Raw genomic sequence first — 13,300 nt, 5'->3', positions numbered from 1 at the left:
AAAATAAAAACTTGAGTGTTATGACTTGGGGGAAAAAAAAACCTTTGCCTCTATATTTTTAGCTGACCTTATCATGCTTGGACTGGCTACTCATGAGCCCAACTTTACCATCATCAGAGAAGAGTTTAAGCCCAACCAACCAAAACCATGTGCGTTATGTGGTCAGTTTGGGCATGAGCTACAAGAGTGCCAAGGATTGGCCCGTGAGAAAAAAGGAGAGGTAAGGCCCTATACCGCCATCTTACATTTCTTACTGGAACCGAAATAATTTATTTTTCTCTACATCTCGTTAGCATGATGAGTTTGCCGACCGTCCCCCTGGTTGTGAGCAGGAGTTTATCTTTATCCGTCTTAATGTGTTACGTGAGGTATGTACCTTAAAGAATTATAATTTTCATTTGCACTTTCATTTACATAAAATATATTGACTAATTTTTGTTTTTATATTGTAATGTACAGTGCTAATTACATTGCAATGTGGTAACCTGTTTTTCAGTATCTGGAAAGAGAACTGGTCATGTCAAACTTGCCTTTCCAATATGACTTTGAGAGAAGTGTTGACGATTGGGTCTTCATGTGCTTTTTTGTTGGCAATGACTTCTTGCCACATCTCCCGTCACTGGAAATCAGGTGAATTTTTGATAGGAGGGTGGTGTAATAAAATTTAGATTTAATGTTCTACATTTAGTTAATTGGTATAATTTTTTTTTTTTTTTAACTTAGGGAAGGTGCCATTGACAGACTGGTGAAGATATACAAGGATGTCGTACACAACACTGGGGTGAGTGTTTAACTTTTGTCCCATACATGCTCGAGATATTGGGTTGCTTTTTCCATATAGGTAGGCATCTAAACAAATTTTAGATCATAGTAGTTTCTTCCATTATAGAACAGTTTTTTTGTTGTTGTTTTTTTTTTACTTTTTAAAAACAATGAAAAATTCCCCCTTTTTTTTTTTTTGTCTGGGTACTGGATCCAGTTTACATCCATATATGTTCAGTGTCCAATTTTACCAGCACTGTGGTACATGTTTTTCTTGTATGCAAAGCAAAAGCAAATCGTGTCCTTTATAGTTAAAGTACCGTCACACATAACGATATCGTTAGCGATATTGTTGCTTTTTGTGACGTAGCAACGATATCGTTAACTAAATCGTTGTGTGACAGCGACCAACGATCAGGCCCCTGCTGGGAGATCGTTGGTCGCTGGGGAAAGTCCAGCACTTTATTTTGTCGCTGGATCTCCCGCTGACATCGCTGAATCGGCGTGTGTGACGCCGATTCAGTGATGTAGTCACTGGTAACCAGGGTAAACATCGGGTTACTAAGCGCAGGGCCGCGCTTAGTAACCCGATGTTTACCCTAGTTACCGTTGTAAATGTAAAAAAACAAACACTACATACTTACATTCCCGGTGTCTGGTCAGGTCCCTCGCCTTCAGCTTCCCGCACTGACTGGTGAGCGCCGGCCGTAAAGCAAAGCACAGCGGTGACATCACCGCTGTACTTTAAGGCCGGCGCTCAGTCAGTGCTGGAAGCTGAAGGCGAGGGACCTGACCCATGTGACAGCTCTCCAGCGACCAAACAGCGATGCTGCAGCGATCGACATCGTTGTTGGTATCGCTGCAGCGTTGCTTAGTGTGACTGTACCTTTACTGTTTCGCAGCTTCTAACCATTCTGTCCAGGCTTGGTGTACAAGTCTGCAATCACTCTGTGTGATTTGTAGATTTGTGAATTTGTAGAGGTAACGGTAGCAGCTGGACATGGGATCACATGCATAAAATACTATACCTGACTGCACCTGAGAATCCTGACAGCGCACACACTGCGCCCTGTGAGGATTCACAAGTCTACAGTCGCATAAAGTGACTGCAGAATTGAATCTCAAGCCTGGACAACCCTTAGAACAGCATTTGGATGCCGTGCCTGTGCGATCTTCGTTTATATATATATTTTTTTTATAGACCGATGCAATTAAATGAGATGCGCAAATCAGATAAACAGAAATCAATTTTTTTTTTTATCCTCAAACTTGTGAACATGTCCACAGTCTATAGTGGGTATGTTTTCAATTTGTGAAAAACATGGATTGAACAAGCACGTGAAGCACAAACTTCTGAGTGAGGCTGAAGGTGGTTTGTTAATAAGGAAAATGTTTTAGTGCATTTTAGATCGTTACTAGTGATGAGGGAATCTAATCGGATAAGGTGATAACCCCCCCGAGCATGTTGGATATTGGAGTGTCTTCGGTGTGCTTGAATAATATGTTCAAGTCCCACGGCTGCATGTCTCCCAGCTCTTAATCAGGGTCCCAGCGATCAGACATGTATGAGCTATCCTGAGAATAATAGATAATTGTCAGTGTGCTCTCCAGCACTGAATGGAAGATGGCCAGGTCCGTACTTGCAACCTATTAATTGCCTTCTCTACCTTTGCTTACAGGGCTACCTTACTGAAAGTGGGTTTGTGAACTTGGAGAGAGTGCAGATGATCATGTTGGCTGTTGGGGAAGTTGAAGATAGTATTTTCAAGAAACGTAAAGAGGATGATGTATGTTTTAATTTTTGATTTGTATTTTTTGTTTTTTCTCGCATTTGTCTTTTTATTCAATGTTTTTTTTTTTAAATTCTGTTGTAGGAGAGCTTTAAGAGGAGACAAAAAGAAAAGAAAAAGCGAATGAAGGTGAGCAGTGTATTTTAACCTTGCCTTTCATCCTGTAATGATTGGTTCATAGTGACAGGAATTACTGTATGTAAGTGACCTTGTCCAGCACTGGGGGCTTATATCGGACCACTTGCTACTAAATCACTTCACGCACCACCACTCCGTTCATAGTGCAAATGAATACGTTAGCTGCTTACCGCTGCCTTCACATTGTCATGGGAACGTGATGTTAATAGGGGTTATCCTTGCTACAGAAAAGAGATGTGATCTGTCTTCATCTGCCGCCTGATCCGTCCAGGCTGTTACACTACATGGAGCCTGAGAAGGCACAGATCATGTTCAAAGAGAACCTAAACCTTTATTGGAGTGCCCTTTTTTATTGCAAGCAGATTAGTGGAGGTCCGGTTCCTGTGACTCGTCCCCCCATCGATCTTTCAAACCTTCTTATGCTTTCTATTGAATTGTACTCCGCACTGTGTGCTCAGATTGGCACGGTGCTCAACTTTCGGGGTGGGTTCTGCGTGATTACTGTGGTACCAATATTTAAGATGGGTATGAAAGTGGATCCATGTAACTACGTAAGCCTGACATCAGTAGTGTGCAAAGTTTTTGAGGGCATCATAAGAGATGATCTTCAGAGATGTATTGCAGATAATAATGTAATAACATGAAGACACAAAAGAGCATAGTAAAACCAAAAACACTCAGTATAAAAAAATCACAGTAATCTGCAAGTGCTAGTAAAAAGATGTAAAAAACAGGGTATTTGGTTGATACGTTTTTTGCAAAAAAAAAAGCTGCTCTATCAAATGTCAAGGTATACCCATATAGAGCAGTCCTAACTGATGTATGCAATCCCTATCTGATGTATTTAAAAACCTTATCTGTATATTACCTGTGTGAACAGGGTTCAGAGAGGAAATGTCCATGTGGACATGCTGAGTGGAACAGCTTTTGTGCAAATAGCCCACAAGGAGTGGTGGGTAACTCCCTAGTCTTGTAGACACAAGAGAACAATTATGGAAATACTGTGATTTTTTGATACTGAGTGTTTTTGGTTTTACTATGCTCTTTTGTGTCTTCAAGTTTCTTGGTAGTGTGTGAACATGTTCCTACAGACTTGTTCACTGCAAGTAGCCCATGTGTTCCTGTTTCAATAATGTAATAACAGACATCCAGCATGGATTCATGAAGAATAAGTCGTGTCTAGCTAACATGTTGGGTGTCTGTGAGGAGGTAAGTTCAAATCTGGATTTTGGTAATCTGATATATCTGGACTTTGCTAAGGTATTTGATACTGTACCACGTAACAGCCTTATACTGACGCTACAGAGGCAAGGACTGGGGGAAACTATATGTAGATGGGTAAGGAATTGGCTAAGCTACAGGAAACAGTCATCCTAAATGGCACATTCTCCAAATGGGATATAGTCAGCAGCGGGGTATCTCAGGGAGCTGTGCTAGGACTGATTTCTAACCTCTTTATTAATGACCTTGTGGATGGGATTGAGAGTAAAGTGTCAGTTTGGTGTCATCAGTAAAGACTATGTAGGATTTTAAAATCTGACCTTAACATTACAATATTGCAAAACGATCTGAATAAGATGTCTGAATGGGCAAAAACTTGGCAAATGAGATTTAATGTACATAAACGTAGAGTAATGCACCTAGGATGGAGAAATCCTATAACTGCATATTTATTAAATGGGAGTATGCTCGGGACTACAGAACAGAAGGACTTGGGTATTCTCATTACAAGTAAGCTGAGCAGCAGTACTCCATGTCAAGCTGCAGCCGCAAAAGCAAACAAAATTTTAGGATGTATAAAAGGAGATAAAGTCCCGCGATCCCAATGTATTTTTATCCCTCTATTAATCACTTGTGAGGCCCCATCTGGAATATGGGGTCCAGTTTTGGACTCCACATTTTAAAAAGTATATTCAGAATTTGGAGTCTGTTCAAAGGTGGCAACTAGATTATTACAAGTAGCGGGAATGCCTCTCGTATTGAGAGGTTGGAAAAGTTGGGCTTAGAAAAAAAGACGTCTCAGAGGTAATTTCATTTACATGTAGTAATATGTGTGATCAGTACAAGGGACTTGCACATGACTTACTCTTTCTTACTACCATACTTTAGATAAGAGTAAATCGTTACAGGGGGAAGAAAGGCGATTCCAACAGCTAGAGCAGTCAGGATGTGGAATGTACGACCACAAGAGGTAGTAATGGCACACACTATAACAGCTTTTACAAAAGTGCTGGATGATGTCCTCAGTACACATAACATTGTGGGTTATAGTTACCGTAATTTAGAGATAAAATTATAATTAGTGAAGGTTGAACTTGATGAACCTATGTCTTTTTTCAACCTATGTAACTACGGTCTGGGGGACCTGGACCTTTATCTATTTGCAATTAACAGGGAACTTGAATAATCTGTTCAGGTGTGGAAGTGCACATCACATTATGAAGTCAAATATTTATTTTTGAAAGTTATTTTATATTTTTTAGAGGAATGAAAGACCAGCTTTTACCCCCGCTGGACAGTTTGCACCTCAGGCCCTGGGGCGGAGAGATATGGGTAACCCAAACGCAGTTGTCAACCCAAGACAAACTGCCTATGAAATGAGAATGCAAGGTTCGGTAAGTATGAGCCCAAACCATTCAGAATTTTAGACCAGTGAATGTAGTTGTACATAGAATCTCTTCGGCTATACAGTTCATTTTAAGTTTTTCTTATTAATATTTGTTATTCATACAAAAGTATTGAGATATTTCTACTTTATACAGGTCTTTTTTACCTGCATGACACTATAATTGGAATATCATTAAAGGGGCTGTCCAAAACTAACCTTTACTTTGATCCTAAATGTCTCTTATTTAATGTCACAATCTAGTTTCTATTCTAATATCTCTATCGTTCTCACTATCTAACTTTTTTTTTTTTAATAACTACTACTTGTTTGCTGACTATTTTAGAATCCCAGTGCATGTATCAATGGCCCCCCTTACCAGCCTGAGAATACCTGCCCCCAGCTGTCTGCTTTAGCAAAGCTGGTTGCCAAAAATGATGGGGACACGTCGTGGTGTTTTTTATTTTATTGTTATAATTTAAATAATAATAATTAAAAAAAGAATAGGGACCCCTCTATTCTAGATAACCAACCTTAGTAACGCTGACAGCTGAGGGTTGTAGCCCACAGCTGTCAGTTTTGCCTGGTTGGTTATCAAAAATACGGGTGAACCCACGCTGGCTGTTGAATACTCCCGTCCGCCTCTTCTACTCTCACTGTTATTAGCGGCAGCAGGCGTAGTCTGATGGGAGCAGTAGTCCCATCAGCCCACGCCAGTGACCAGAGATTAACTTTATACCTCCAATCACAGCTGCAGGCTCATGCTGTGATTTGACAGCATGGGAACTGCGACTGTCTGACCGTTGGTAATTATTTTACTGCCTATCATAAGTAGTGTTTGCCATTCTTTCGTGCACATGACATCTTGGCAAACATTGGATGTTCAGGCCCCAGTTCGGGTCCGGGTATTGTTCTGGTACCTGAAATTTCTTTTTAACTCTCCAGCTGGACACGAACAACTAGGGGTCTGCTTATCTCTAGTGGTATAGCTACATTGCCTTATAACACTGGTTATACATACAGGAGTCTCCCATAGTAGCCGCACATACATTAAATGCGACTCGCGTGTTAGATCATTCGGTGGCGTGTGCGCTATCGGAGTATTGGTGTAGCTATGTTGTCTTATAGCATACAGTGGTCTCCCATAGTAGCCGCACATACATTAAATGCGGCTCGCGTGTTAGATCAATTTTGTGGCGTGCCTCCTACTATAGCAGCAGCGGAGTTACACTGCCTTAGATAATTATACATCTTATACCAGTCTTATATAGATCACACGACTCCTTCATTTTATGAAATTGGATGATATAAACTTTATATTGGCTGGCAACATATAGCCGTGTTAATAGACCTCTTGGCCCTGTAATAGGATGTTAATAGGCTATTACTCAGTTAAAACCGATACAGGCAGACATTGGATAACTCTTATGTGGTTCTAAAAATCCATGACCCAATATACAATTACTAGGGATGTTAATTCCCTGACCTATAATTTATAATGGACAAAGGTCAGGAATCTTATTAAGTATACATAAATATATCTACAACCTAGCACTATAATTTGGGACCTAGCAGGTCACAGCTGTGATAGCTGCATCACACCACCTGTAGCTGTGACCCAATATACATCCTCAGTTGGATGTATGTGGACTAAATGGGTCAACATCACATTTGAAGTCACTTTCAGGGGTCTGTATGATAGAAAATACCCAAAAGTGAAACCATTCTAAAAAGTGCACCCCTCAAGGTACTCAAAACCACATTCAACAAGTTTATTAACACTCTCAGGTGCTTCACGAGAATTAAAAAAAAAAATAAAATAAATTTTTAAATAATTTACTTCAGATTTTTCTAGAAGTTTGCAGACTCCATGTACAGAGCCCCTAATTGCTAGAAGAGCAGAATTCCCCCCTCAAGTGACCCCATTTTGGAATTAAATTCCCAAAGGGTATAAGCTACAGGTGTAGTGACGACTTTGACTCCATGGGTAGTTTCCAGAAACAAGCAGCAATGAAAGTTGGCAAGTGAAAATTGCAAACTGCCGCTGTAGTGACCAGTACGCTGTAGTGACCAGTATGTTAGTCACCAGTACGTTATACCCAGCCCGGGTTTCTGGAGGCATGCGCCTGTAAGTTAGGCTGGCGGTCATCTCTTCAGAAATGCCAAACGTGGATGCAATATGTGGTTTAGATACACTGTGGGGCTCAGAAGGGAAGGGGGCATTTGAATTTGAGAGCAGAGAATTTGCTGCATTTCTTTTGGAGGCTTATGGAGCCATTTCGTGTTTCCAGAGCCTTTGTACTACCAGTAAAGTGGAAGCCCTCTATATTTCTATTAACAGATGACAGACCTGAGTGGGGACCTACTTTTTTGTGGATTGAGTTGATGCTATTATTGGAAACGTTTAACATTAACATTTGGGATCACCTTTATCCAGCGCTCTACGCTGAGCACTTACTTTGGGCTTTCCATCTAAATTTGAGTAACGTGACATATGAACCGCCGAGGGATCCATTCACTATAATGAGGCAGCAGAGTTACTCTGCACTCTGTCTGGCCTTTGTTCAGCGGTGTCCTTCTTTTCAGAAGTGCACAAAACTGGCCGACAGCACTTTTATGCAATCCTAAAAAGACGGATGCCGCCGGATCACAGGTCAGGCTACTTTCACACTAGCGTTTTTTTTAAATACGTCGCAAAGCGTCGTTTTTGCCCCATAGAGTAACATTACCGACGCATTGCGACGTATTGACACACGTCGCAAACCGTCGTGCGACGGTTGCGCCGTGTTTTGACGGACCGCCGGGAGCAAAAAACGTTAAATGTAACGCTTTTTCCGACCGCGCATGCACGGCCGGAACTCCGCCCCCACCTTACCGCACCTCACAATGGGGCAGCGGATGCGCCGGAGAAATGCATCCGCTGCCTCTGTTGTGCAGCGCATCAAACGCTAGCGTCGGAATCTCGTCCCGACGCATTGCGACGGGCCGAATCCGACGCTAGTGTGAAAGTAGCCTCAGGTGGCGTCCACAGTGCCTCCATCTGTCACATTATAGGGAATCTTCCAGGGGTTCTGTCTCAATCATGGATTTCAGAGATTTACATAGAAACCCCGTTGTAAGCGCAGAGCGCAGGATAAATGTGCGGCAAGCTTCACTGCAATCTTTGGGAGGCAGAATGAAAAAATCAACAGCATCAGAAGAATTAGCTATATTTATTTTTTATGCTGTTCCTCGTGCAGTATAAGTGATTAGGCGACTTTATTCTTCGGGTTGGTGTGATTACAGCGATACCAGATTTATATAGGGTTTTCTCCTACGCCTCATTGGGGGACACAGGACCATGGGTGCTGCTGCCACTAGGAGGACACTAAGCAAATACAGAAAGAATAGTTCCTCCTGTGCAGTATACACCCTCTTGCTGGCTGTAAGTGAACCAGTTCTTGCTTAGTGTCTGTAGGAGGCACTTGGGTCTGCTTTCAGACCCCACCGTTTTTATTTTAATTTTTTACTTATTATTCTATTTTTTCCCTTAACGGAGCGAATGGAGGCGACGGATCCTTTCTAGGTTCCGATCTCCCCCGAATCATCAACAGGCAAGTACGTGGAGTGTCCCTCCCGTATCCTTTCCTGCAACGTTGGATGCCAGCCCTGAGCTCACCTTACGGGCGACGGTTCCTTCGCTTTCCGAACTCCCCCCTCCATAGCAGGCAACCACATGGAGTAGCCCTCCAGGTGCATAGCTGGACATAAATATGTATGGCGTCTGTTCAGCCCCCCACTGCATCACCACTGATATAGCGGATGACGCAAGGCGGCAGAAGCTCTCCACCCCATCCCTGACTATGGCGACAGTGGATTGAGCACCGGCCTACCGCATCTACCGTGAATACACTGCGGGGGCCGAGTGTGCGGCAATTCAATTGTGTAGCTTAAGAATTGCGCTAATAGCTGTCCCGGCACTGCAGGCCGCAACCGCAGGTTTTCAAATTTAGCCCCGGCTTTTCCCCTTCATACAGGCCGGTGTTTTGGCCACACCCACCGGCAGTTACCGCCACCCACTCTTTCTGGCGCTTCTCGTTCCCTGAGAAGCCCCCTCACTTCCTGATCTCGGCGGCCATCTTGGTACACCCACAGGGCTGATGCTGCAGTGCTGCTCCAGCCTTTTGAATGAAAGCCTTCAGGACGAGCGATTTCCGTGCATACACTGCGGACCTCCCCTGGGGACTCAAGACACAGGACCTGGGTAAGCTGCAGAAACATGGCTTAACCCTTCCCCTGTTAGTAAGCACTCTCCTCAAGGCTATGCTATCTCAATCAAAGACTCACAAAAAGTCTGGGAAGACCCACACTGTGTTCTTCGCGGCATGTACCTCTTGTAAGGTGTCATTACCCCAGGTCACAATACTGCATTATGCACAGCTTGTGAATCAGTGACTGCTCAGGAAGCACTTGTTACTGATACCGAACCCAGTGAGCCTAGTCCCCCTGAGTGGGTTACATCCCTTTCCCGGTCTATGGCATCTCTGGCAAAAGCGTTAGACTCGTTCCGAGACCCTTCCTCTAAACAGGGAACTATTACGGATGACTCTTCCGATCGTCAGAACCCCTCGTACTCCAGGGGTCTTACCTTGCCAAGGAGCTCTCGCTCTTCCAGGAAAAGGACTCAAGCCATATCCCCAGACCATCACCGGGATTCGGGTTCTGAGAGCTCCATTTCTAGCTCCCCTTCCATTGGGGCCAGTAGAGAACCTGTTTCAGAGGATGATTCTGATAGGTCCCTATATCAGGAATTTCATCACGATCAGGAGACTCTCGACTCTGAGTCAGTGAATAAGGCTTTGAAGCTTGAGGAGGAACCTTTATCTAAAATGGATCATGCCGTGTCCTTTAAGAGGACCAAGTGAGCTCAGAGTGTTCGCCACTCATTCCGAATTTAAGGAAATCGTTGATTCTCACAAGATCCGTCCAGATAAACGATTGTCAGGGTAGAAGCCCATGGAGTCAAAATATCTTTTTGCCCAGGATCCAAGAAAAGATTGGTGGCAGTTTCCCCCGATCGCGCCTGGCTACTAAATCTGTTTTATCCTCTTCGGAGGGCGCCTCTATTAAAAGCCCAACCGATCGTCAGATCGACAATACAGCGTGTTCTGCCTTTGAAGCCTCAGCAGCCGCACTCTTCCCATCTTTTGCCGCTATGTGGATGGCTAAGGCTATGACCCACTGGGCTGAGGTCTTGTCTTCAGCGGTGCTCGATACCAATCTTCCCCGAGATAGCAGACCTTGCTACTCAGCCAGAGCTGGAGATTTTGTAGTGACCACGTCCCTGGATGCCGCTAACTGCGCTTCTCAAGCAGCAGCAAACGCCATCACCATCTGGAGGTCCTTATGGCTCAGGGTCTGGCATGCAGATTCTGCTTCCAAAAAGTCATTGACTTCTCTACCATATCAGAGCGGTCGCCTTTTTTGGCGAAAAGCTCAACCAATTAATTTCCGACGCCACTCGAGGGAAGAGTTAAATTTCTTCCACAACGGAGACCCTCTCGGCCCTTTCGGAACCTGCAACCACAGGCTCAGTCCAGATTTTTTTTTTTTTTTTTTGTTACAACTCAAACTGGTCCTCTACTTCCACATCTCCCGCTTCTGGCCAGGCTCAACGTGGAGACAGAGGTTCCCAGGCCTCTTATAATCCTTCCCCTTGATGGAAAGGCAGGCCTAGGCAGTCGGGATCCAGAGGCTCCAGAACGGGCAGATCTTCCACACAAGGACTCCCTGTGGTATCCAGGGAACACCCTCAAAGTAGGTGGCCGCCTGCTTTCCTTCAGTGCCGCGTGGCTCTCGGTCGTTCACAGCGAGTGGGTCTGCGACCTAGTGTCCTCCGGATACAAGATAGACTTCTTACCAGTCCTCCAAACCGTTTTTTCCCTGTCTTCTCCTCCCAGGGCAAAAGCATCAGAGTTCTTCCAAGCTATAAGCTCTGAGAAAGGACGGAGTTATTCCGGTTCCTCAAAGCGAAAGGTTTCAAGGTTTTTATTCAAACCTCTTCATTGTTCCAAAGAAGGATGGTACAGTACGGCCCATACTGGACCTAAAACTGCTGAACAAGTTCATCAGGGTGCGACGGTTCCGGATGGAATCGCTTCGTTCTGTCATCACCTCCATGGAAAAAGGCGACTTCCTGGCGTCTATAGACATCCAGGACGCGTACCTCCACATTCCTATTTTACCTTCTTACCAAAGGTTTCTTTGCTTCGCAGTTCAGGAAGATCACTTTCAATTCGTGGCTCTGCCCTTCGGCCTCGCCATCGCCCCCAGGGTGTTCACCAAGGTCATGGTGGCTGCCGTGGCCATACTTCACACCCGAGGAGTGGTTGTGCTACAGTATCTAGACGATATCCTCATCAAAGGCCCCTCTTTCCGCACCTGCGAGGAGGCCGTGAACATCACAATAGATACTCTGTCGCCTAGGCTGGAAGATGAACTTAAAAAAAAAATAAAAAAAAAAAAATCTTCCCCAGTACTGGCTCAGCGAATTTCCTTTCTAGGAATGATACTTGACTCATCCCAGGGGTTGGTTCTTCTTCCCCCGGAAAAGATCTCGGTTTTACAGTGAGAAGCTCAGAAGCTTTCTCAGCCTCGCACTCACTCTCTGCTCTTCAGTATGAGCGTTCTCGGCAGGATGGTAGCAGATAAGGAGGCGGTTCCATTTGCTCAAATACACCTCCGCCCTCGACCGTCGGTTCCTCCTTCCCCGGTGAGTCAGAGAGTCTCTCAGGTGGTGAACAGTGAAATCCTCCCTGAATCAAGGGAAGTCATTTCTTCCAGTACATTCGTTAGTTCTGACAACAGATGCCAGTCTTCTAGGCTGGGGAGCGGTGCTCCTTCATCACACTGCTCAGGGCTGCTGGTCCCCCCAGGAATCACGTCTTTCAATCAACATCTTGGCAATTCGGGCATTCGGGTTGGCGCTTATCCAATTCCTTCCCTTCCTGGCGGGACGCCCAATCAGGATTCTGTCTGACAACGCCACTGCAGTGACATTCATCAACCGCCAAGGGGGAACCATGACTAAGGTGGGCCACATCTTCTGATGGGCCGTGGAAAACCGCTCTATGATTTCTGCAGTTCATATCCCGGGAGTGGACAATTGGGAGGCAGATTTCTTCAGTCGTCAAGACATCGACTCCGGGGAGTGGTCTCTCCATCTGGAGATCTTCCACAAGATCTGCTGTCGTTGGGGAATTCGGGATGTGGATCTGATGGCCTCACGGCTAAATTCCAAACTTCCCGACTTAACAGCTTGGTCGCATGATCCGGCAGCCATCGGGGCAGATGCTCTCGTACTCCTGTGGCATCATTTTCGGCTTCTGTACATATTTCCCCCGCTTCCTTTACTGTCTAGAGTCATCAAGAAGATCAGAGCAGAGAGGTTACCGGTAATGCTGATTGTGCCAGATTGGCTGCGCCGGGTGTGGTACGCGGAACTCGTTCAACTAGTCGCCGACGTTCCCTGGCGATTACCGAATCGAGCAGACTTGCTGTCTCAGGGCCCCATTTACCATGATAAGCGCTAGAAAGCCTTCATCTATGCGTATTTATCATCGCACCTGGAAGACCTTTTTCTTCTCATGGTGCAACGACCGAGGATGTTCTCCTCTTCTTCTTTTTTCCATTTTCGTATTCGTACAAACGGGTTTGGACTTGGGTCTCGCCCTTAGTTCTCTCAAGGGGCAGGTTTCAGCCCTAGTCTGTTCTGTTCCAACGCAGGATTGCCAACAGATTACAAGTCAAGACGTTTATTCAGGGAGTCTCCCATTGGGTGCCCCCCTATAAGATGCCATTGGAACCATGGGTCCTTAATCTGGTCTTCGGAGTTTTGCAACATGCTCCTTTCGAAACTCTACAGGAGGTTTCCCTGTCTTTTCTTTCATGGAAAGTTGCTTTCCTAGTTGCGGTCACCTCTATTAAACGAGTCTCCGAGCTGGCGGCTTCGTCTCAAGTTTCGTTC

At 44.8% G+C, this 13,300-nt stretch overlaps 1 protein-coding gene across 1 annotated transcript in view; it reads left to right on the top strand.

Annotated features, from left to right (window-relative positions):
* Nucleotides 1-13,300, top strand: part of XRN2 (5'-3' exoribonuclease 2) — a 117,785-nt gene that overhangs the window by 31,403 nt on the left and 73,082 nt on the right. The window contains exons 9-15 of the mRNA XM_069768927.1: nt 63-220; nt 294-368; nt 497-630; nt 724-781; nt 2,442-2,549; nt 2,637-2,681; nt 5,174-5,305. Coding sequence (XP_069625028.1) covers nt 63-220; nt 294-368; nt 497-630; nt 724-781; nt 2,442-2,549; nt 2,637-2,681; nt 5,174-5,305 — 710 coding nt within the window. The remainder of the gene's footprint in view (nt 1-62; nt 221-293; nt 369-496; nt 631-723; nt 782-2,441; nt 2,550-2,636; nt 2,682-5,173; nt 5,306-13,300) is intronic.

Source organism: Ranitomeya imitator, chromosome 5, assembly GCF_032444005.1.
Source record: "Ranitomeya imitator isolate aRanImi1 chromosome 5, aRanImi1.pri, whole genome shotgun sequence".
NCBI lineage: Eukaryota > Metazoa > Chordata > Amphibia > Anura > Dendrobatidae > Ranitomeya > Ranitomeya imitator.
This window is presented reverse-complemented; position numbering and strand designations above follow the sequence as displayed.